Source organism: Apus apus, chromosome Z (genome assembly GCF_020740795.1).
Source record: "Apus apus isolate bApuApu2 chromosome Z, bApuApu2.pri.cur, whole genome shotgun sequence".
NCBI lineage: Eukaryota > Metazoa > Chordata > Aves > Apodiformes > Apodidae > Apus > Apus apus.
This window is the reverse complement of record NC_067312.1, coordinates 30362314-30389296: the sequence shown is the minus strand read 5'-3', so window position 1 is coordinate 30389296 and position 26983 is coordinate 30362314. Positions and strand designations below refer to the sequence as shown.

The 26983-nt window shown below is 36.6% G+C and overlaps 1 protein-coding gene across 8 annotated transcripts in view; it reads right to left on the bottom strand.

Annotated features, from left to right (window-relative positions):
• Positions 1-26983, bottom strand: part of KDM4C (lysine demethylase 4C) — a 272401-nt gene that overhangs the window by 222797 nt on the left and 22621 nt on the right. For all 8 annotated transcript variants that reach the window (XM_051642757.1, XM_051642760.1, XM_051642762.1 and 5 more), the window contains exons 4-7: positions 25887-26001; positions 16997-17190; positions 12899-12948; positions 2605-2708 (exon numbers count right to left, since the gene is read on the bottom strand). In XM_051642757.1, the coding sequence (XP_051498717.1) occupies positions 2605-2708; positions 12899-12948; positions 16997-17190; positions 25887-26001 (463 nt within the window). The remainder of the gene's footprint in view (positions 1-2604; positions 2709-12898; positions 12949-16996; positions 17191-25886; positions 26002-26983) is intronic.

Below are 26983 nucleotides of genomic sequence, written 5' to 3'. Positions count from 1 at the left end.
TATTGTAACTGCTACTGTAGCACTCCAACAATCACTGTGGGAATGTTTAAGAATGATTATTCTCAATATTAACAATTCCAAAAATTTATCTCAATACACCCTCCCACTGCTGACAGTTTAGCAGGTGTTCTATTGCAACAAGCAGCAGTACAGCTGCCACCTGGTAGACGTAGGCTGCCTTATCAGCATTCAGCACATTTCCACTTCTATCACTTTGAGCCATGACAGATCACAGCCTGGTTCTCTCTATTCACTTTCTCACTGAATCCCATTAATTACAATTACACTTGGGTACAGTCTGCTTCCTCCAAAGACTAGGTGACAGAACCAAACTTAAATATTTAACTATTTCGAACACTTTTTTTTTTTTTAGATTACAGCAATAATCAATTCCCTTACCCACGTCAAATGTGCGGCACTGAAAACAAACCTTCTGCAATATGACAGCGTAAACACCAACCACTGAAAATTATACTGTTCAGAGTAATGTTCTGCAAACCCAAAACTATAAATCTAGTTATAAAACCTTCCAGTGTGAAAGGTTTCATCTGACACTTCACGATAAACATAAGGCTATGAAGGGAATCAGGATTTACCTATATATTAGAAAATGTGAACTCAGCAACTTCATTTCCATATGATAATATATCATTCTGAAAACAAACTAGGTCTTCTATGAGTAATTTATTCAAAAAAAGCTTGCTTTCCAAGGCAGGTAGTATCATTTTAAACACCTACATTTCTTCAATTTTATACACAGGTTATTTTAAGCATGAAAAAGTGAAGATATATTCCAAAAGGCAAATAACAAATCAGTGGCTTCAGCCCGCCTGAGCTGCAGTGCTGTTAGCAGCGAGATGTTTTAATTACTGCTGAGCAGTGTTTACACAGAGTCAAGGCCTTTTCCAGTTCTCACACCACCCCACCAGCAAGTAGGCTGTGGGTGCACAAGAAGCTGAGAAGGGGCACAGCTGTGACAGCTGACCCCAACTGACCAAAAGGGTATCCCAGACCATATGATGTCATACTCAGTAATAAAGACTGAGGGAAGAAGGGGAGAGATTGGGAATGATGGTGTTTGTATTCCCAAATAACTGTTACACATGACGGAGCCCTGTTTTCCTGGAGATGGCTGAACACCTGCCTGCTGATGGGAGGTAGTGAATTAATTCCTTGGTTTGCTTTGCTTGTGTGAACAGTTTTGCTTCTTTACCTATTAAACTGTCCCAAACCCCACCCACAAATTTTCTCATTTTTACCCCTCTGATTCTCTCCCCATCCCACTAGGGGACATTGAGTGAATGCATGTGTAGGGCTTAGGTGGCAGCTGGGGTTAAATCATGACAATACTATACCCAAAAAGTTCACTTCATTAGTATTATTTCTAGGGGCAACTCTTCATTCTGCTATAAAAATATCAACTAAAATAGACAGAAAGCACTACATTATCCTATACTCTAGTCCAGAGAACATCATAAGCTAAATGTGTATACAGAGGTCCACACTATACCAGTAAATAAATAGCACCTACACTAAAACAGAAAATGCAGTAATAAAAAAGCAGTGTGACAGGGACAGTTTACAGCATTATATTGCAGCAGGAACAAAGTGAGAAGTATATACTAGTTCTTCTGAACACCTTAAAATGGCCTATGCAGTGGGAAACCTTAATGATCAAAAGGCTTTTAAAAACTAAGTATAACATACACTGATGTTTAGGCAGGGGATGTTCTATATCAAGGTCTACTCTTCTGAGTAGGCTTAAAAAGCTCTTCAATTTAGAAACTGAGAATTTGAAAAGCATTTGGTATAGATAAAAAATATGCTTAAAGAAAAAGCAATGCAATAGAAATATTTTTTAGCTGTAACCTGTGTGAAGTTCAAAGCGGAAGGTAAAAAATCTTGCAAGAAAGTCGAAGAAAACGAACAATTCAGATGGGTTTGAAAGCAACTATGTATCAAATTCATCCACAAATAAGAAAGTCAGCTTTTTTCCCACTTTCTCTTTATAAAATGCTCTTACCAAATGTTCAGTCTGCCACAACCTAGCAGCACAAAATAATAATTTACTCTTTTTCTACAAAATTAGAGATTTTAAAGTACTTTTCATACTGAACAGCAGTTCTTTAGGTTTTATACCACCTGAAACATTTTAGATCATAATATTGATACACTCCTATTTAATTGCATCAGAAAAGCAACATACAGACATAAAAAAAATTTAAATATTTAGGTACACAATGTATATCAATACAGATAGTTAATAAATGTTTCAGTCAACAAAAATCTCCTGCAAGCTTGGATAGAAATAAAATAAAAATTTAAAATATTGGTATTGTTTTAAAAATCATATAAACTTTTAGCATAAAGATTATGATGGCTACAAATGTTTTCTGCTACAAAATTACAAGCTAAACCATGAAAAAGTCCTAATACTACAAGCATTTGTTTTCAATTGCCTCACGTTTAAATATAAGCAGTTATTATTGTGGGTAGTTAGGGTCCGGCGGCCGGAAGATTTCGCGCTGTAAGAGGCAACAATTATAGTAAACACAATCTAATTCAACACCCAAATGCACAATTTAAAAAGAAGTATTAATTTACCTTGTCAAAAGGAATTCCATATTTTTTCAATATAGATGGAGAAATAAGAGTCATCTTGTGCCGAAGAAAAGCATCACATCCTTGAGAACTGCTTGGGAAGAATCCTAATAAGGCAAGATAAGAAAAAAATAGTACCTTTTAATTAAAATAAGTAGTAAATTTCTGTAATACTTTTCAACACATAATACTGCTTAAACTTTTTCTATAATTCTTTTATTGTGCCACTCAGAGATTTGTATAAAAATCAAATGTATCTCCTAAGTTTTTAAACTGATTTTCAGGGGGAGAGGTTGCAGGGGTTTAGGATTTTTTTGCTTGTTTTTATGTTTATTAAACTCCAGTATCTGGCCTTCCAAACAGCATGTGAAGAGCACATCAACTACAATGCAAATGAGCTACCCCATCTTTCCTTCTCCAAAAAGAAAGCATCTGGTTCTTTTCCCTTCAACCTAACTATCCTATGGGAAGAAACCTGTATGTTACAGGGAAAATGGAAGAAGATAAGAAGAAGAAGGGAAAAGTTTCCAAAACATCACTAGCTTAGTCCATTCTGACCTCCTAGCCCTCTCTTAAAATATACAGAAGAAGGTGAATTCTAAGTTTTTAACTGGTGCAGTAGGAATTAGCCTTACTCTACTTTAAAAAGAAAGTCTATGATAATGACATGAGTAAAAAAGGACTGACTAAAATTATTTTCATTTTTATTATAAATCTAGGTCAAATTCATATTATAAGAAAACCCAAATATATGTAAGAATTATTACTTTTTTCTGGGTACAAGGAAAACATATATAGTTCTATTTTTAAGCAGGAAAACTGAGAAACATAGACAGAAATGAAAGCGAAGCAAATAGTATTAAAAAAATATATATTTAATCTATTATCTTGCATAGCAACTTGATACTGCAGAAGATACAATGCCAGGTCTTCATGATGAAAAGGTGTCCTTAATGATGCAATAATACTGATTCAGAAAAGACAGGTTTAATTCATTTATGCATAAAATGAGATATTAAGCCTCAAGAATACAAAAGATCTTTGACAGAGATCAAGACTGACAGACTACCTAGTACTATCCAAAGTGTAAATGTTTTTTCAAAATGAATGCATTAACCAAGAACATAACTCAGTTTTTTACCAAGCTGTAACTGTTTTGTGGTAATTGTTTTGATGGAAAAACCTGGTAGTTACATGAAAGCAGTAAGAGCTCGCTCAGAAATGACTAGACAAACACTACAAAAATGTGGCTTAGTGGACACAAAATTAGCCAAAAGGACATTTATCTAGTAAAAAGGCCTTCTGTCATCTCTTTACTGTATTTGCACAAATTGTTGTATTTCTCTGATGTAAATTTTAGTTTGCCTTTCACAGAAGCAGTTTCATTTTTGGAGCAAGGAGTTCTCTATTATTAAAAAAAAAGTAAAGAAACAAACAAAAACCCACAACAACACTTTCAATCAACTAACCATCTAAATATCCTTAATGACTTGAGGAAAAAAAAAAGATGAAATATCAATAATTTGCCATAATATATTAGCTTTATCTGTAATGTCAGATTTATTTTTTTCTCTTTGATATCCACTAACCACCCTACAATTCCAAGAAAACTTAAAGGTGATCACATTATTATTGTTACATTTTTTTCTAGCACACTCCTCTGTCCTGGGAGTGCAATTTTTTTCTAATTTCTCAGATATAAGGTTAAGTACCACACTACCAAGAAAGGTGTAATGTACACTTATGGTGATCAACGTATTAGGAACTCTCGTAAGATGCTCTGAGATGAAACTTTACTCAAATTTCTCGACCTTCTTTTTTACTCTCTATCAAAAGGCACAGAATTATTCACTCTCTTCTGGAATTGCAAATAATGTTAGAACCTAAGTTTCAAAAAATAGTACTTGGTAGGTACTGTTTTATCATACATGTTTGGCTTCACTGACAAGAAGAGAGTTATAACAAAATAGCTCACAATTAGTGGGCTCCATTAAATAAATTTCAACCATTTTGGTACAATTGATGCCTATAACACTATTCTAATAACCACAGGAATATATAATATATAGGAATATATTGGAACATGCAGTGGAAAAAGTGATGGAAAGAGCTACTTGAGACTGAGGAAATAACAGGAATGAAAAGTAGCAAAAAAACTGAATTTCTAATATCAGGGTGAGTTTCACTGACTTCTTTTTTCCTGAGAAAACAGATTTTTTAACAAATACTGCTACTGCAAATGATGGGCAGATATCCAAAACTTAAGTTGTAGCACTACAGCTCAAAAAAAAAATTGACAGTTGTGACAACTCCAACCAGAAGGCAATCTTGTTGCTCAGTCCTAAGGAAGTTACAAACAAAAGAGTAGTAGAACACAACCTGCTCAAAATCCATTAAGAGGAATTTACAAAATATTTGTTGTGGCTACAGAGCCCTCATAGTGAAATCCAAGTGCAGCCTACACATTTTGTATCATTGCAAAACACCTTTGACTCTGTCAAAGTCTACACTTACACACACTCAGATTTTCCAGTCTCATTTCACAAGCACTCCCCTTCAATGAACAAGGGAAGAAAAAAAGGTTTCATTTCCTCATTACAAGACTGCTTATCAGATAGCCATTTGTTATGACCAGCCTAAACTTAAGGTCACACAAGCTCTTCCTTCAGGAAAGAAAATACCTGTGAGAAAATCGGCTGGCAGATGTAAAAAATACCTTATAGCACAATGAATAGAGAGGACACTGCATTAGAAACATCCCAAAACCCTTGCAAATACATTAAATGCAAGCCAATTCAAGACATGCCTGAAAAACAACAGAAACATTCTCAAACAACACCAAGCTGATGTTATAAATATTATTTTACAAACAGTTAATTATGGATATTCCGTGAAATCTTACATCCAAAATTAAAATAAAACCCACACCTAAAATCTATTTAAAATCTTAACTCCTGGTCAAGTTCTGTAGCACAGTCATGCTTTTATGAGACACATGAAATCTTAATTTAATCCATTAATAGTAATCTATTAACTTTAAATCAGTTCTACAAAAGCAGGTACTTTGTGAGAATTTGCATGCAATCTCAGCTTCTCAGATGGTCCGTTGAGCCATGGTAGGCCTCTTCTACAACTCTTCTCAGTACTTAGCCATCTGCACACTATCTTCTTGGAAGAGATTACACAGAACACAAAATGACAATTCAAAACAGTTACTTCATAGGACCTGATGTGGAATATCAAAATAAGGGTAAAACAGAACTAGGTTTCTCACTGATTTACATCCATGAGAAATAGACCATCCAGTTGAAAATTCTCCAACCCATGATTTAAAGAAACACTGACATTCGCAACACCTATAGCAGATATAGAACAGTACACAAGGTGAGTATGTGATTGGGCACTTGGTAGCATAATATTTGGGTATAACCTCATAAACTACAGGTAGAATGCATGTATCCACCAAACTGCAAGTCCTACTCAAGCTTTTTAAAAACCCTGTGCTGAATATGAGCCAGCAGTGTGCCCAGGTGGCCAAGAAAGCCAATGGCATCCTGGCTTGTGTTAGAAGTAGTCTGACCAGCAGAAGCAGAGAGGTGACTGTCCCCCTGTACTCAGCACTGCTGAGGCCACACCTGGAGTATTGCGTCCAGTTTTGGGCACCTCAATTCAAGAGAGGTATCGAGGTGCTGGAGCGAGTACAGAGGAGGGCAACGAAGCTGGTGATGGGCCTAGAGAATAAATCTTATGAAGAACACTTGAAGGAGCTGGGAATGTTTAGTTTGAGGAAGAGGAGGCTGAGGGGAGACCTCATCAGTCTCTACAACTACCTGGAAGGTCATTGTAGAGAGGTTGGTGCTGTTCTCTTCTCACAGGTAATTAGAAAAAGAACAGGAGGGAATGGCTTCAAGCTGCAACAGGGGAGGTTTAGACTGGACATTAGGAAAACTTTTTTCACAAAAAGAGTGATTAGACACTGGAATAGGCTGCCCAGGGAGGTGGTTGAGTTACCATCCCTGGATGTGTTTAAGGGTCATTTGGGTGTTGTGTTTGTAGATATGGTTTAGGGGAGAACTTTGCAGAGTAGGGATGATGGTTGGACTTCGTGATCCCAAGGGTCTTTTCCAACCTGAATAGTACTATGATTCTAAGATTCTCTGATTCTATGAAATACAAATTCATATATTTTTTAAATTAACTTGCAGTGATTTGAATTACTTTGGGTTAACTTTCTGTAATGCACATTAGAGAAATTAGGAGGGTGACTAACTTGAGTCAAATAACCATCAATTGAGACATACTTCAAACCTTCAGCTGCTCAAGTTTTCACATACAGAAGCCATTAGAAGTTATGCAAGTGCTACATCACATTTAATTCCAAAAACTATTTACACTTGTTCTCATATGTAACAGATAAAGGTCTGCATTAAATAAATTAATACTATACACCATACAATGCTTTTTATAGCACCCCTACACACTGACGTTTTAAACTGTACTTCAATTTCTTCTTTAACATGATTGAACACCATAGATAGATGTCATCACCTCTCTAAAATAGTTTCTGTAGTTAAAAGAACCATTAAAAGATCTTGAAAATCCTTCAAACTGTCATTTCTGGTTTGCCACTCTGTTTCTATTCTACTTATTTTCTAAACCATTTTGTGGTACCAAAAATCCTTATGAAAACCATGCTATTACAGAATAACATAAACAACAAGTATAAAAATTGCAGTTAACAGCTCACTTCAGATTTTTAATACATTTATGTCTACATAAAATTAAAAAAACCTACATAAATGAGAAAGCAGCTGAAAGGCAAAATCAAACTATGACATTTATTAGATGCAAGTCTAATGTCTTTCAGATAAAGAATTTGCAGGTGCCACAGTCAATCAAGATTTCAGTGGAAAGCAAAAATGCAAGCACTCATGCACAAAAGGCATGTGTGGTAACTGTGATGTGCAGGCAAGAAAACAGGAAATATTCTAGCCTTTCTTTAATTTTACGTATCAACTGCTGCCTTGATTTAGATAATCTATCACATTTAATACATTATTTCATTATTTTTTTTTAATTAATTAGGAGCCTTTAATCCATTCAGTAGGCATCTGGCCATCAGAGCTAACCTTCTTGAATAAACTACTGTTTTTTACCTCCGATGTTGCACTCATGAAAAAATAGGATTAAAAATATGGTATCTGAACAGCCACAGAACTGCAGCCACATTTTTAATAACCATATTGTCAAGAGCTATAGCTGCTTCACAGTACAAGTCAAAAGTCTAAGGCCAACCAATCTAAGGAGATATCAATACTAGTCTGCAAGGTTTACCTACTAAGCTAGTGAAAACACATGGTGGTAGACAATTAACAAGTCAACATATGTCTGCTGGACATAAAAGAAGGACATAAAAGAAGCATTTCTTATGAAGTAGTTTTCTTAGCAGTACTGGCACTACTATGTTTTAGTATTTTTTTACTATTAGTGACTTGCAGTCTTGCAGCTTATGGACAAACATCACGGAAACATCCTGGCCTCCAGCAATCTGTTACTAACACCGTCGGACCGTGACATCTACATTTTCACCTTTTCAAGATACCTTAAAACTCAGGCTTTATTTTACCATGCAGCAGTTGCAAAGTAGAAGATCAAAGAGGTCTTAATCTCCACAGCATAGAAATAATCAGAAATGTTTGCTTGGGTATTTTTATTTAAAAAAAAACAACAACCTACTGGTTTAGCTGGACCAAAAAAAAAAAAAATCACAAAAACAACCTACAAACAGAAAAACATTCCAGAAGAGTAAAATACTAAGATTCTAAGAAATGTCAGAGAGAATTGTCTGTGAAACTAACTCACCTATCTCTTACTGCTGTTAAAATAAACATCTCTCTATGTATATGTAGTTTTCTACTGAATATAATAGAATAAACAACTATTTGCAATCTAATCTTAACTGTTCAGTATTTGATTCTGTATTTTATTTGCTATTATTCAAAACACAGTTCTAAAATAAAAGCAATTAAATTTTGATCATACACATGATTCATCAAATAAAGAAGTTTTCCATTCACCACACAGATTTTTCTAACTTGTACTTATATATAATTAACAGTACTAGTAGACAACCTCCACACAGATATGCACAGACCAAGGCTGAGTGACATGCCTGGACAACTTCTTTAAATACAATGATCAGTAAGGACCAAGGAACTGGGTTCTGGTCCCAGTGTACCTGAAGCAAGATCCCTTTCTTTCCTACCTTCTTCCAGCAGTTCTGGAACTATGAACTATTATGCTGCGTGACACTGAAACTATTAAGTCCCATTTAGCCTACTAGCCAATCCTGATTCTGACATTCTGATATTAAGACACTGTTCTCCCAGTATAACTTATGAGATTCTGACAGTGATTTTTAAGATTCCCACTTCTCCCCATGCTTTATGTTCCATTCCTCTTAGTGTATTAGGCCACCATTATCAGCAATAAGAGGCCTAAGCACATTCAGGTCACTATTTTCAAACATAATACTTTCTCAATATATGCAAGTTTATATGCTGAAACTGCCAATTCTCTTAACTCATTCTCAAAAAAAAACAGTTGATATCCACTGCAGAACATTTAAATCTGAACAGTTTTAAAACACTGCACAGTGAAAACTAACCAACATGACATCAGTAGCAAATGCCAGAGCAGCCATACCACATAAAATGAAAAGCTATCTACCCACAGATCTTGTTCCCAGCAAATGTTGAAAGTGGATGTACAGACTGTTTAAATATAGCATGAAATCTTTGCTTACTCCGACTAATCTACTTCCAAGAAGTTGCTGATCAAAAAGTTCCTATGCTTCCCTAACAGATTTTTTTGCCAGTGTTGCTCAGTCTACCATGAAGAGTGAGGAGTTCATACTTTGAACAGAACCATCTCCTTCTGTTTGTATTGGGCCAGTACTGTTTAACACCTTTGTCACCGACATGGACAGTGGTATCAATTGCACCCTCAGCAAGTTCACTGATGGCACCAAACTGTGTGGTGAAGTCAACACGCTGGAGAGAAGGGTGGCAATCCAGAGGGACCTTGACAGGCTCGAGAACTGGGTTTGTGCAAACTGCATGAAGTTCAACAAGGCCAAGTGCAAGGTTCTGCACCTGGGTCGACGCAGTCCCATGCATGAATACTGGCTGGGAGGAGAACGGATTGAGGGCAGCCCTGCGGAGAAGGACTTGGGAGTGATGGTGGATGAGAAGCTTAACATGAGCCAGCAATGTGCACTTGCAGACCAGAAAGCCAACTTTGTCCTGGGCTGCATCAAAAGAAGTCTGGCCAGCCAGCTGAGGGAGGTGATTCCGCCCCTCTGCTCTGCTCTTTTGAGACCCCACTTGGAGTACTGTGTCCAGATCTGCAGCCCCCAACACAAGAAGGACATAGAGGTCCTTGAGCAAGTCCAGGGGAGGGCGACAAAAAAGATGAGAGCACTGGAGTACCTCTGCTATGAAGACAGGCTGAGGAAGTTGGTGTTGTTCAGTCTGTAGAAGAGGAGGCTCCGCAGTGATCTTATAGCGGCTTTCCAACAGCTGAAGGGGGTCTACAAGACAGCTGGGGCAGGACTTTTTAACTGCCATGTAGTGAGAGGACAAGGGGCAACAGTTTAAAACTTGAAGAAGAGAGATTTAGATTATAGAATCATAGAATCATTGAGGTTGGAAGGGACCTTAAAGATCATCAAGTTCCAACCCCAATGCCATGAGCAGGGAATCGCACCACTAGACCAGGGAACCCTACCACTAGACCAGGTTGCACAAAACCTCGTCCAACCTGGCCTTAAAAACCTCCAGGGATGGGACATCAACAACCTCCCTGGGCAACCCATTCCAGTTCCTCACCACTCTTACAGTGAAAAACTTCTTCCTATCTAACCTAAATCTCCTCTCAGTTTAAAACCATTACCCCTTGTCCTGTCACTGTCTTCTCTGATGACAAGCCCTTCCCCAGCTTTCCTGTAGGCCCCCTTCAGGTACTGGAAGGCCACTATAAGGTCTTCCTGGAGCTGTCTCTTCTCTAGGCTGAACAGCCCCAACTCTCCAGCCTGTCTTCATAGCAGAGCTGCTCCAGGCCTTTGATCATCTTTGTGGCCCTTCTCTGGACCCTCTCCAACAGCTCCGTTATCTTTCTCGTGCTGAGGGCACCAGAACTGGACACAGTGCTCCAGGTGGGGTCTGACCAGAGCAGAGTAGAGGGGAAGAACCCCCTCCCTGGCGCTGCTGGCCACACTTCTTTTGATGCAGCCCACAGTGTGTTTGGCTCTCTGGGCTCCAGCAGTTCATGTTGAGCTTCTCATCTACTACCACGCCCAAGTCCTTTCCTCAGAACTGCTCTCCAGCCATTCTCCCCCCAGCCTGTATTTATGCCTGGGGTTGTGCTGACCCAGGTGCAGGGCCTTGCACTTGGCCTTGTTGAACTTCATGAGGTTAGCATCGGCCCAGTTCTTCAGCCTGTCAAGGTCCCTATGGATGGCATCCCTTCCCTCTTGGGTGCCAACCACACCACCAGCTTGGTATCATCAGCAAACTTGCCGAGGATACACTCAACCCCACTGTCCATATCTCCAACAAAGATGTTAAACAGCACTGGTCCCAGTACTGACCCCTGAAGGACACGACAACCTAGGCTGCCCTTGAGCTTAATGTCCCTCACTAGCCCTTCCTTGTTGGTGAGGACAAGATCCAGCGTAGCACCTCTTAGATATTAGCAGGAAATTCTTTACTATGAGGGTGGTAAGGCACTGGAACAGGTTGCCCAGGGAGACTGTGGAAGCCCCTTCCCCAGCAGTATTCAAGGCCAGGCTGGATGGGGCTCTAAGCAACTTGATCTAGTGGGAGGTGTCCTGCCCACGGAGTGGGGTTGGATCTAGATGATCTTTAAGGTTCCCTTCAACCCTAACCTTCCCAAGATTCTATGATTCTGTGATTCTATCAAACCTGTTAAGGCTCTTCATTCACAGTCTCTAGCTGTACTGGAAGATGCAGTGACCAATCACTCTCCAGTTACTACTTCAATGCTAGTCATCACAGGTCTTTATCATATCCCCTTTCCTTTATTTGACACTTTTTCAGATTCAAAAGTTAGAGGTTACCAACAATTATTGAAACAAAAGGCAATTTTTCCACCAGTCTTAGTGGCCCTCTCAGCACCTTTTCCAATTTACCCCTTGCTCACTTCCCATAACTCTTAAAAATAAATTTGGATGATCCTATCGTAAGTCAGTGCCACTTGCCCAGTCTACCACATGTATCAATTTGTTACCAGTAAAAAGCAAAAACTTCAAGGTATGTGTATGAAGAGTTCTATACCTCGCAAGTTGGAAAAATAATCTGGAAAGCAACTTTCTCAATTAAAAGTATGGGAAAATATAGAAGTCAACGTAATTATCCACATTTAAATCTATCTGAGAAACACTTTTAAGACTGCAAGTTTATATATCTTTACTTTCACATGTCAGTGATAACGTGCCCTCTTACTATTCTCAGCAAGAGTTTAAAAATAAATCACAAAAAGTCATGCACCTATATGCACATAAAATGGATACAAAAAGCATATCTACAAAAACTTTCAGAATTTGACCCTGATACAAGGTATATAATTATCAACTTTCAATAGCATTCCTTATATAATATGGTTAGTAGCAGGCCATAAAACATGGACTGCCAGGCCAAGAAACATGCCTAATTATTCCTGCATTCATATGCTTGCTCACTGGCCTGTAGGATGCTAAAAATAGGATTTAGCATTCATACGTTTTGTCTGCTTGCCCCTTCCCAAGGGTACTGACCAGGTTTCCATCCTTTATCCCAGCCATTACCATTCATGAAACTTCTGGAAACTCAACTGTCTCCAATTTTTCTAGCTTTGTATCAAATTTGGCTGAGATTCAAAAGTTACCAACAAAAGGAAAGTGTGACAAGAAAAAAGCAAGGGCACAGGGGAAGAAAAGAACCTAGCAAAGAAAATCTAATGAACAACAAAATACTAAGCCTCATTTTCATAAGTTTAAGCAACCTAAAAATTCCATCACAAAATAAAGTTCTAAGGGGGAAGAAAAAGACTATTTTCTTTCTTAAGAATTCCTCAGAGTACTAGAAAGTGTTCCTTGCTTGAAATCATACCATAGACAGATAAAAGTCACACAATATTAAGTAACAAAACACAGTAGGTAAGACAAGGACAATGTCTTTCACTTTGCTGGAAATTTGCCCTTCAAAGATCTTACATATGGAAATATTGAAAATATTACCTTGAGCTAGTCTTTCAAGCCTTTTCCCATGCTCTGGAGGAACAGCATACCTAAAATTTACATAAAGAAAAGGATTAAAAGCTAAAAAAAATACTTACTACACAAACCATGCTTCCTGTATGATAAATATCTAAAATACAGAAGCCAAAAAAGATGGAAGACCAACACATTATATAGAAAAAATTATACCATTTCATGACAAAAAAATAGGATTTTTTTGAGAACATTTTAGCTTTAAATTTTGTAATATGTACTTCAAGAATATCATATCACAATTTAAAATCATGCATGTTGACAGTATTGATGCAATTACACCACTCCAGTTAAAAAAGACACATATACTTTCAGTTTCCAAATTAAATAAAAACACATAAGTTACACAGGTTTAATTTCTTTGAATTCTACTGTGCTTCATAACACACAAGAGTTCAACAGAAAAATACAAGCATTAAACACTTCTCTTTTTTTCCTATAGACAATGCTGTGAAATAAAAGGATTGTCATTGTAAAAATGTTACAATTAGAGATAGAAAATTAATGAAGAAATACACTTTCTTTAAACTAAATAATTATATGTACCTTGGAATCACTATGTTTTTACAATAAATTATTTTTTTAAGATTCCTTAGGCTATCTATAACAAGTAAGTAACAATATAAAAAGAGATGAAATTAACCTTATATTATTTTTAATGTTTATCAGAGTTAAAAAACTTGAAAACCTGTAATTTCATTCTGCTTTTCTGAAAGCTTTTTTACTGCACTTCATTGATATACTGTAGGTATTAGTCATGTTTTATTATTGATTTTAACTGCTTCAGTGTCGCAAAAAGGCACATTTAGCTGTATAACATAGTCCAAATCCACATACTGCTTTTTTTTCTTTTACTACCCTGTAAACACATATGTCTTTCATCTCACATGACAATTCACTCAGAAAAACAAGTGAAGGACCCTAGGCCCCTCATTTTGCACAACAAATCAACATCCCCCTACTTCAAGCTCTCATCTGCACAAACATTTTTGTTCTATTACAACTGAAACTGCTGCATAGAAGGAAGACCCTCTGCACCTCAGAAATGTGTGCTCTAAGATGAGTCAAACTGTGACAGTGACAAAACCCATTCCTACTGACAAGCCACTGCAAATGGTGTTAAACAAAGTTTCAGCTTGACTATGCTCAATATTTGCAGTTTTAATCAGAATTTCAGTTTTACAAAAATACATTTTTTTCCTCTCCATTTGTATTTTCAATGTGTTTGTGACTGTTCTCAACTCCGTATTACACATCCATCAGCATATAAATAGTAATCTAAACTATATGTTTACATCCTTCACATCCTACCAGAGACAAACGCCATGTATACCATTTTATACTGTACTGTTTGTCATTAAATACACAACTTCATAAAGTAAAACATGAACAGAGAGTGCTTAAGACTAACAAAAACTCAAACTAGAGACTTCTTTGCTTTAACTGTCTCTAACTGGAATGGTAACTTCCTAAAAAGTTACTCTTCCAAAAGTACAAGTAACCACATTTTTGTGATAACCTGCAGCCATGTGCTACCATTTCTACACATAAATATGTAAGTACTTATCAGTATTACAAAAAATGCAAAACTGGACAACTCAGTTCTCAATATACCTCTCAAAAAGATGTTACACAATTTAACTGGGTTATGTCATTTTATTTAGCTAATCTAAAATTACCAAGAAATGTTTAATTCAAGACAAAATGGCACTTTTCATCATTGCATTCAGCCAAGGTCTGTAGTAACATCTACTCCCCAATCCTTTATTTCTTCCCACTGTTGCCACAAATCTTGTCTCAAAGATAAGAAATGAACCAATAAAAGGATACCATCTTTGTGGTATCAGACATTAGGAGCCCCAAAGTCTGTCTCCAGGATCTTCAGACTGGGTTTCTAACACAATTTATTAGAACACTGAGGGTTTTTAACACAAATTCATCTGTCTTGAATACCAGCCAAATTCCAGTGACACAGCAGTACAAAAAGGATATGACGCTACTAGAGAGTGTCCAGCTACTAGAGAGTGTCCAGAGAAGGGCCACAAGGTTGGTGAAGGGTTTAGAGGGGATGTTGAATGAGGAGCGGCTAAAGGCACTTGGTCTGTTCAGCCTGGAGAAGAGAAGACTGAGGGGAGACCTCATTGCAGCTTACTGCTTCCTCATTAAGGGAAGGAGGAGGAGTAAACACTGACCTCTTCTCTCTGGTGACCAACAATAAGACCCAAGGGAATGGTAGGAAGATGTGCAGAGGGAGGTTAGGTTGGACATTAGGAAGAGGTTCTTCACCCAGAGGGTGGCGGAGCATTGGAATAGGCTCCCCAGGGAAGCAGTAATGGCACCGAGCCTGACAATATTTAAGAAGTGTTTGGACAACAACCTCGGGGACATGGTGCGAACTTTGGGGTTGTCCTCTTCTGGAGCGGGAGTTGGACTTGGTAACCCAGGCTGTCTGAGGAGGTGGTTGAGCCACTAGCCCTTGAGACATCTAAAAAGACAGATGTGGTGCCAGGGGACAGGTTTTAGTGGTGGATGCAGCAGAGTTAGGGTAGTGGTTGGACTAGATGATCTTTAAGGTCTTTTCCAACCAGAACGATATTGTGATACTATGATAACTATGACTCTGACTGGATCCTTGGCCTATTGCACAGCAAATTAAACATGAAAACTCCAAAACTCAGATCACTAAGAGGAAAAAAATATTCACTCTTGGTGAACTAGCTAGCTAATAGGAGAATTTCAGCATATTTAAAACCTTTTAGGACCATATTTTTTCATAATCTTGTGTCCAGCTTCTTTTCAGCTTACATTACAAAATGGCCACCAACTTTGTTGGACTTTGACTAAAACTTAAGTTTTACCTTGCATAGCAAAGAAAAGAGAATCCAGTACAAAATCCAGAAAAAACAAATAAGGATTTTACTAAAGTTCAGTTTTATTACGAACAATAGAAGCATTTTAGTTGTAAAAGAACTTTAAAAACATTAAGTTCAACAGTTAACCTAATACTGACAAGTCCACCACTAAATCACATCCTAAGTGCCACATCCACTGACCTTTTAGATACCTTTAGGAATACTGACTATACAACTTCCCTGAGAAGTCTGTTCCAGTGTTTGATAACCCTTTCAGTGAAGAAATTTTTCCTAATACCAAATCTAACCCTCCCCTGGCTACTCAGGAACAAAGACCAACCCCCACCTCTCTACAACCTCCTTTCAGGTAGTTATAGACACCAATAAGGTCCTGCCTCAGCCTCCTTTTCTCCAGACTAAACAACTGTAGTTTCCTCAGCTGCTTACTACAATAGTTTACCTTCTCTCTCTGATGTTTTACAGATTTACCAGCTGCAATATTTGTCTCTAAGTTTGGATTACTAGAAACTGCAAAAACCGATCCAAGCATAACATATATTTTATGTAGCTTTTTAATTATTTGGTTATCTTCACAAGCATTTTTTAAAAGTAAGATTTTATTATCAAAAGGAAAATATTTTTCTCATCTGTTTTAAAATACAAGTATGCCACAATCTGTACACACAACATTAACCCTACTCGCCTCTCTGTTAAGGCTCCAAGATTATGGAGAAAAGATTACAGAAGCTTCGTATCTAGGAAGTACCTTTAGTACAGAATCTTATCTCCTACTGGGCCTACTGAGTTTAGAATACAGCTCTTTCAAAAAAGCGATAAATGCATGTTTAATACAAAACATGTTAGGCAGTCCCCAAGGACAACTGAATTAAAAAAGCTTATTTAAAAGAGGCCTTACAGAAGTTCCTTCGGTCTTGGGGTTCCCAATTCCTGTTATCTCTCATATTCCTTCATTGCAGTCTTTTTCTGTTGAACTCAAATAAGCCTTATTTCCTTACTAGTCTTTCCTTCAAAATAAAATAATGTATTATTGCAATGTCTATAGCATACTCAATTTAAAAAGAAAAAACAGAACTCCTATCTTAGCTTTTCAGTAAAACTTATCACTGTGAAGCAACGGTATCCCATCTGTTTCATTTAGTCAGCTGAAACAAACAGATAAATGAAATAGTCTTTCATAAAAATTTAAACTTGCCATGACTTTGGCTCTCCAAAATGGAGGTAATTAATACTGTAGAGATCCATATCTTCAGTGTGCCATGCAAATGTTGTTTTCCACATGCCAAAATATAGATACGGTGTATTTACACCCTCAATAGATATTCCACAGTCTTCTCCTACAACATCCAATATTGTATTAAGATGGGCAATATTCCATTCCTCAATACCCTGAAAAACATACATAATAAATGCATTAATAAATGTATAACACAATGAAATTTTATGCAATAGTCTCACCCTAGAGATAGACACATGATCTAGCCCTTCAAAAGACTTTCTATTACTACAAACTCATAAGCACTCTCAAAAGACAGTTGAAGTTACTTGAAAAAAAATTATCTTGACCTTTGTAAGATTTAGACCAGGTTCTAAGTCTGAGATGTTCAGAGCAGACAACGTAAGGAAGTTCTTATCTGCTTAACACATAATACATCAAATCTAACATGGATTGACACACCAGACACAATGGAAATAACAGCTGTCAGTAAAATCTTTCATGAGATCATAGCTGGAAACCACTAAGTTTCACTGAGCCTCTCTCTGCTTTTTAATTACTTACAAAGTAATACTAGTAGTAAGAAACATTATTTAAGAATTTAATTTTCATGCAGAAATTTACCATTTCTCTGAAAAGTATAAACTAAAACCATTACATCACTTCAGAGGTATTTCTAACCATAATGTTGTACTGCATAAGAAATATACCACAGAAGAAATCTATTGACTTCATGGGATTTCAGCTGTTTCCTTGCATTATTGCCTATAAAAGTTGCATATTAAAAGCCATTCAGAAAGTGATTCAAAAAGTCATTTTTTGTTTTACTTCAGATTCATGCACAAAGCGCAATTCTAACTTCAGGTAATACAGAACCTAAGAGTCAGTATAACCAAGATCAAAGCTACAAAACTGAAGAGAAAGACATTAGACTTCATTATAACAGCAATTATTAGCACCTCCAGGGAAGACATTAAACGGTGCTCAGGCACCATTTCTCTCAGTCAGAGAAAGAAAAAATATACTCAGAATTATTATAAACTCTATTCAAGCAAGTTTCTTTGTTCAGAAGACAGCCTCTAAATATACCCTTAACAATGACCCGCTCTGCACTCCCCATCATTGAACTCTGTACAGTTCTGGTAGTCTTACTCAAATCTGGGGAATGAATTGATGGCAGACTGCAGTTCTGATGCAGCTGATTAGGACCAAGAAACATGGTGACATCCAATAATTGGGCAGGTGGTAAAGTAAGAATACATGTTAAAGTAAGAAGTAATGAACATTTAATACTCTCTCACTTTTCACTTCCTGAGATTTTTTGTCAAGCATGTTACTTATGCAGGAATTAGAACTGATAAACAAGATGGTATGTTCTGTGTGAAATTCAACCTTCTCGTTGAACAAGCACTTCTGGCTGTCTCCTAGGAGTATTTCACTTAGTAAGAAAAACTATCTGTAAGTTATCTGGAACATCTACAAAGGAGTAAAGCATTTTACAGAATTAGTTAATTCAAGACAGCAAATTTTATTCTTTAAAATGGAAGATTTGGCTTAGATGTACCTATGTGACAGGCATTTAAAATATATTAAAAAAATTAAAATAATTTTATTACCATTAACAAAGAAAAAACTAAACACCAATATGATAGCTAACACTGGTAAAAATTGCAGTTTCAAATCTAAAAACCATAATGATCAGCAAGGTAGTAAAGCTGTAAAAAATAAAATTTAAGAAGCAATTTTAACTTATTATCCCTCAAATTAATTTACAGATTTTCTTTTCTTTAATCAAAGTAAAATTTATCATAAATTGTGCATTCAACTTGGAGAAGCAAACTAACACAGCAAAATAAGAGCAACGACTCCACCATGTAGGCACAGAGACACATACAGAGTTAAAAAACAGCAATAAATACACCAGATAATATTTAGCTGTCAAGTTAGGCAGTATACCCCACCTGACAGTGGCCAAAAGCAGACTAGAAACAGTGTAAGCAAAGCAGTTACTTCCCTAGAATAGACTTCCAGCTCACATTAATTTGCAGCTTGAATGTTTCTCCAGACAGGCGTCTTATCCTTCTACTTAACAGTACCCCATGGGCTTCTACCAATTTATTTGTCCAGTCACCTTCTTTAACCCCTGTAAGCTTTTAGCAACCATAACATCCTGAAATCTTACTCATGTCTTTCTAAGAATTAAGTGATAGTTATGAGAATAAATTATCTCGTGGTTTTTTTAAACCACATCTGATCTTTCCATCCTCTGTTAAGTCAAGTCACCAATAATCTCCCCTAAAACAAAAGCAAATACTCCCACAGAAAACAATCCCAGGAGATAAAGCTTGCTTCAAAATATCAGAGATACCAAACACACAACCCACAACCTCTACATGCAAGATGCATAGCCATTTTCTTTTCCTAAAAATTATTTTGGACAAGTAGTCTTAGCTCAAAAGGAGATGTTTGCTGAAATGCTACAAATTATTATTAAAGCTGTTACTTCCCCTCACATACATGTCCTTTCCAAAACCTTATGTAAAATGCTTATATGAATTTTTAAGTAAAATATAATTTCCATTTTCCAATAGTTACATAACTGTTCTTAAACTTTACAATTGAGAAAATGTAAACAGATGACAGGAGCTCTAAAAGAATAGTGTAACAGGTCAATACATAACGATACTTCTCAGAAGTCAATTACGTACTTGCAGGTTATGCTCATTAGTAGAAGGCCAGTACACATCACTTGACCATGAGATGTAGCTGCTAATTTCTTAAAATACAAAACCTTAACTAGGCACTATAATCTATTCAATGTTAGGGAAATATCAAATATTTATTCTGCTCAGAATATCACAACATTACAGTATCATCATTTCAAGGAAATGTGTAAATACAGTATTTCTAATTTATCCACACTTTTGATGGCAAATTCTTTAAAGAATAATTGTCATCTTTGACAATTGTACCACACAAACATCAAGAAAAAAGCTGAAAAATAGCATAATTTTCTCTCTCTCCTATAAGAAAGAAATACAAGCTTGAAACATCTTACTATCTATGGTCATTGCTACGCATATTAGACATACCTTGTATTTCTTCAGAGAAATATTGTAAAGTACATAGTAGTTTACATAAAGACTGCTATTCCAATCTTCACTAATTCTGTACATGATTCAAACTTACTTACTGTAGATACTATCAAGAATTCTAATTATTCTTTCAAGAGCCTTTGAACTAGCTTTTAATGCAATGTGGAGATAAAATTGGCCACTTCATAAGCAGTACTCAAATATCTGAACAGTTTACAGAAGCAGCTGACCCATTCTTTCTCAAAGACATGAAGAAAAATGTAGCTTTCACTAGATTTGTAAAAAGAGAAGCTCATGGTTGTACACAGTGACCTCTTGGCAGATTAAAATCATACAGGCTCCCAATGAAATTATTTTTTCTTAATTCCGTTTTTTCAAAGTACCTACAATACTAACATGATACTACCTTTTCACTTACTTCAACACATCAGCCAGTGGGATCTATTCTATGCTTACGAACAGGATTTCTGTAGGTATACATAATACACACAATTGTTTTTCAGTGTTTATTTTTCCTGTGATAATCTCGTAGAATCATTTCAATATTAACCTGGCAAACACAGTATCTGCTCTACAACCAGGATTAAAAAGACCCTATGTCTGACTGTAACAGCTCAAATACTAAATAGGAATTAAAAAATTAAATAAATTTTAAAAAACACTAATTAAAATACAGAGTGACATGGAGCAGGAAAAACACAGATAAGGATTCATGCCTGGTCACCCACTGCTCTCTCCCAACACTCACTCACATCAATGAACACAATAAAAAACTTGCAAAGCTTTTATTGCTTCCTTAAAGTGCAAACAAAAAAACGCTATGAACAGAATCTCTGCACCATAAACATACAGATTTTGAAATAAATCTCCCCCATTTGATCTGTATTTTCTTCTCAGTATCTTTTCCAATATGACCACTGCTTTATAGCACCCTTTTGAAGGGCAGGTAAAAACAGAAGCAAGTAGACCCTTTTTGGAAATGCACATTAGATGCAAACACTTAAGCATATCTCACATAGAATCACAGAATCATTTATGTTGGAAAAAACCCTGAAGATCGAGTCTGACTGTTACACTGTCAACTGCACCACTAAACCATGTCTCTAAGCACCACACCTACACATTTTTTAAATACCTCCTGAGATGGTGGCTACATCATTTCCCTGGGCAGCCTGTTCCAATGCTTGATAACCCTTCCAGTGAAGAATCTCTTCTAATATCCAATCTAAAGTTTCCTGGCAAAACCCAAGTTAAACAAATCATTACTGAAGATGTTAAACAGGACTGGACCCAGCATTTATCCCTGCAGTACATTTATAAAAGTTGTTCCCTTTGCCCTCAACATCTCTCAGATTCAATTTCAGGTAGGCTTTGACATTCCCAATTGCACTTCTGCATACTTGGACAGTGTTTCTATATTCTTCCCAGGTTACACATCGCTACTTCCACCTTCTGTGTATTTCCTGTTTATGCTTGAGTTTCATTAGAAGCTCATTGCACATCCATGCAGACCCCTGGCATTTTTTGTCTCACTTCCTGCTCATTAGGATGGACCACTCCTTAGATTAGAAGAGGTGAATATCAGCCAGCTTTCTTGGGCCTTACCCCTCAAGCACCTTCCAAGAAGACCACTAAGCCAAGGTTGTGGACCTGCTTTCTCTTTTGACACCTCCTCTCAAGATCCTGAACCCCACCATCTCATGGTCACTACAGTCAAGGCTACCTTCTACCTTCTCATCTGCAGCAAGTCCTTCCTTGTTTGCGAGTATGAGGTGCAGCAGACAACTTTGATCAGCAAGCTGTTAGTGATCCTGTCTGCAGACTCTTGGATTGCATAAACCTGCTGCTGTCCTGCAGCTTTAGCTTAAGTTACAACTCAGATGCCATTCCTAACTCATTTCATGGTTAAATCCAAACTCCACATGTAATGTCCAGATGCTACCTTAAAATCAAGTTAGCTGTTCTCTCAAGAACAGAAAAAGAGTAGAGAAACAAGACAATAATTACACATGCTTCTTCAAACCTTGTCTTTTCTCTATTGAATAGCAAATGAGATTGACAGCACTGAAGTCAGCTGTGTTTTATGACACGTTATGAACATTCCATCAGTCACTTTTCTTTGGAAGTTGTTTTGAAACCACAGATTTATTACCCCTAATTGCTAGATCAGTCCACACAGGGGTTTCATACATCTTCCTCATCAGTCCATACAAAGACAATTTCAAATTAACTAAAAGAAATAAAAAGCCTGGGAAGCAGAAACAGTTGATTTGAGAACCTTGTATCTCATACAACAAGGAAAAAAATTGTGGCCACAGTGAATGGTGATTTGATTCAAACAACAGTCAGAAGGGGCATGGAAGTGGAATGCCTAACGAGTTTACCAGTACTGGGATTGAACAGAAAAAGTAGGTAAGTTGAACTCTTCAATTTAGTCACAGGTACAACTGCCACGTAAGTTAATAGAAGGTTAATAAAGTTCATAAATATATGGTATTGAAACCAAAATACTGCTATTCCTTTCCCTTCCAAAAAGAAAGAGTAACTTTTTGCAACTATTTCACAGGCTGGCTCAAGTTGGCATTATATTCATGCTAACTCACAAGGAAGACAGCTTTCCTGTAATAACATAATAAAAAATTAATAATCACTTCTCAATTAAACTTCCTAAACAACCAAAACTCCTGGGTGTTCATATTCAATTCATTAATCAGTTTAACAACTGCAGGTATTGAGACTGGTGCTTGATATTATAAACTTTTCCAGGAATGTTAATTTTCATTCAAGTCCAGATGACCTTGTAACAACAAATAGACATAACCCTGAACTTTTATCTAGTAGTGTTCATAAACATAACACAAATAACAAACCTTACAATCTCTTCCTTAGTGCAATGCTTTTTCTTGAGTCATCTACACTACCATTCTCCTAAAAAGCACTGTAATTAAATGTAACAGAAATTAAAATGCATACAGAGAATAACCTTTCAAGCAAATATTCAACTATCTTAAATTTATTTTCTATAAAGCTCTATACAGCATACAGAACACTTATTCTCAGTTTATCCCCTTATTCATAATGACTTCATACAGGTTCAAAACTATCAAATAACAATACAAATACAGACTCTGGAATAACTCAAACATCGCAAGGGTAAACTTTGAATCATTTATGGCAGTTGTCAAATTTCAAAGCATACATTGATAGCTTTGTTCCTGGTTTTGTTGTTGGGTTATATTGGCTCTTCCATATAACACAGGCTTTAAAACTTTGCCCTGCCTTCCAAATCCCTCAGAATCTGCCACCTGCTTACATAAGACAAGCTAACAATACTACAAGATCTACATCTCTCTGGTTTAATGCCAGCAAGGTGCTGGATTCCACAAATAACAACATGCTGTTTCTTGAATATTATAAACACCAAAAATAGAGGCTTCATCGTGTTTCACATAGAGATGTCTCAATGTAAAATTGAACGTTATCATGTGGAAAAGAAAATGTAATTGGTAAATATGTAAAATTAAGAATAAGAACTTCCAGCAGAGCAACATTTCTTACTGATTTTGATGGCCCAAGTACACGTGGACATTGCACCTTTGCTAAGTTCCTGGTGGTTTTCTACCTGAAGTTCTGACATAAGTTCTGCCTGGAGTTCTATATTAAAGGTAACATGTATAACACACTGTTTTCTTTAAATGCATTTTGTAAAAAGTAGGCATTTGGGGTTTTTATTGCAAATAGGCTGCTATGACAAATTAATCCAGCCATCCCCTTTTTGCCGCATATTGCCCCAAATGTCAGCTCCATCTATTCATCTCCTTTCCCCCAATAATGACAATCCTGAAGCAAAATAAATTACATAAGAATAACCTCTAATTCCAAACAGAATCCAAGCATTATTTCTTAGCACCATCTTCAAGTGTAAGACATGAAAAATATTAGTTGTACAAGTACACCATCTGCTGGCCAAAAATTAACTTCAGCAAAAATATTCTAAGAGAAAATACTTTCATCAGTGGCATCCGTAACTTCCTCACCAACAGTTTGGTACCAAGGGTTTTTCCTTATTTTCCTATAAACCCCACTGGGCTGTACACCGTGACATGGCTTTCACACTAACTGCTCAGTCTGTTCACACTTTCTTCAGTGAACACTCCTTTTCACCATTTCTCCTTTGTTCTTGGTTTACTTTCAATACCCATTTAATCATAGCCATTAAGGTTGTTTATTTGTTTTCTTTTAATTCTATCTACTACTATGTTCTTTCACACTCCTTTATTTCAGACGCCCTGCAAGTTTCTGTACTTTGTCTCCCCTTCCTATTCACCTAACATCTGAGTTAGGATTGCTGAATTCTGCGCTTCTCGCTTCACCTTTCTTTTTTGATCCCGCTTCCTCAGCCTCCCAATTTAATGAGTGCAATTCCATGAGAAGGAAATCTCTGACATCCTCTTTGACCAGTCAGCACTTCAAATTGGGTATTACTCCATTTTCTTTTCTTTGGAAATATTGCTCATGAAACTGTAGCCTTAACATACTAAAGACCAAAGAAAAGAGAATAAAAAGCAAAGTGTACATCTGTAAAAAGCTACACCAGAAGGCATTAACTGCAAACATTACAGAAAAAAATACCAAAGAAAAAGACCAAGCTTCTATTTTTCGAAAGAAACACAGCTTTCCTGGGCCCCATTTTGTCTCCACAAAGCAACAAATATCTAGAATGTCTCTTCACAAGAACAGGCCAAATCAGAATCCCCATTTATTTTCCAAAAAAATTTTACACAACTGTTAGACAAACCAAATAATCGAGTCTTGCTGCTTTCTCTAAACAATAGACCACTGGACATTTATAGCTATCTTCTGAAGATCACATAATCCAGTGTAAAAAATTGAATTGCATCTTCGCTGACCATATTTATCTTTGGACAGAGTCTTCAAGTAATCTGTCATCTATGAAGAAATATGAAACATTAGTAGAGCCTCAGACGACTTGTCACAGGGAAATTCTAATCTTTTATTTTATTTTTTAATTGATTGACTAATTGGAGAGGCAGTTACATAGAACACTGTTTTTTTTGAAATGCTAACATTTCTTCTTTTAGTCTCATTTCTTAAATAATCCTTTCGAAATCCAGTTCCTATAGCTATTTGCATAGCCTCACTGGTATAAATGGATATTCTGTAATTCTTTGGATAATGAGATCAGTGTTAAGAGTCCCTTTTTATTTGTGGAGATCTTGGCAAGTAACCAGCAAAATTCATTTCTTTCGAAAGTTTCCATTTAGTCTGTTTTAATTCAGAGATACACAGTAATTGCAAGCACATTTTCAGGAAACCACAGGCATTCCAAGCATGGAACCTAACAATCTTCCTCAGAAGAGAAAGAAATATAGTATTTAATCTTTAAATGTTAAAGTTATTTGAAGTATCACTAAATTTCCACAGAGTTACACAGAAAACACACATACTGACATGTTAATAAACAAATAAATGAAAAAAAGGAATCTCAAAGTTCTGAAGATGCAGAGTTCAAAATCAAGAAAGAGTCTTATCATCAGGAACAGTAGCAATATTCTACTGTCTAAGGAGAGAACCGTTTGACTCTTGCAGATGCAGAATTGATTTCAGCCTTACTTGGAGTCTTTAAAGTGAGTAACACAATGATTTCATAGGAAAGACAGATTGTCAGTCACAAAGCAAGAATGTATCCTCTAAGTACAGTACCCTTTAAAGGAGGGCTGGAACAGATAAACTTCATAAAAAGCTATGCATACTTCATCATAAATGCTCCCATTGATATCTGCTCCATAAATTGGTGCCACAAAAGTCAAGTTCTTCCAGTATTTACGCTCCAGATCTTCATAATCTACATATCTTGGGGTGCAGTATCTGCAGAGGAAGAGATAGGCAAAAGTTCAGTGCAGTTTTTCAACAACCACCTTCACAACGGACTGTATCTCTGACCCTGCAAACTGAATTGTAACAGAGGACTTCATTTCAAATTCACTGAAATAGAGGAATTATTAGTTGTCCTGAATTCTCCATTTCACAATTCTGCAGACCCTGTAACCTCCTACCTGAAGGCTACAGTAACAAATTATACACCTACCCATGTAATATCTTCTTCAGGCTCCAGCAGCTAAACAGCTCATCTACTGACTACACTCAGGCTGATGCCCTCCCTTTTGTTTCTCTTCCATAAAAAGAGATACATGGAAAGGCCACTAAATTACTAATATTTGTTATTTTCCTGCCTCACTTCCAGCTCTGCAAAGACTCAGAGGCAGGTGCTCTACAAGCCTGTCTTAGAACAAATCAAATGTACTAATTCTGCCAAGTAACAGCCCTGCCAAGCAAAAAAGGATTTTCTTCTCTTTTTCTTTCCCCAGAAAAACCTTTTGAGAAAAGGCACAATGTTTCAAACAGCTAATACCAAAAATTACCCTACGTAGTAAAAAAAAATTATATATTTAAGGGAATTTTTCTTTTTACTCCTTCACTGTAGCACAAGGAACCATACTTTTATATGTGTAAACATACTTACGCATATATTTTGGAAGGTTTAAATCTCATGTAAAATCTCATGGAAACAACATGTGCACTACCATAGAAAACAACCATCAATAGCTTTTGCCTCACGATCCTTTGTGAGGCCTCTGTTCTCCCACATTGAGGCCTTAGAAAAGAAAGGTTGCTTCTCATTGTAAGGTTCCAGAAATCAGCATTTCTGCTTGGCACTGAGCAATATGGACACATTAACTCAGTTGCCATGGCAAGTATCTTGAGTATGGGATGCAGGTATGCCTGTATTTCCAAGAGATCAAGTTGGAGAAGTAACTTGGTTCAATGGTGAATTGCAAATGACTAAGTA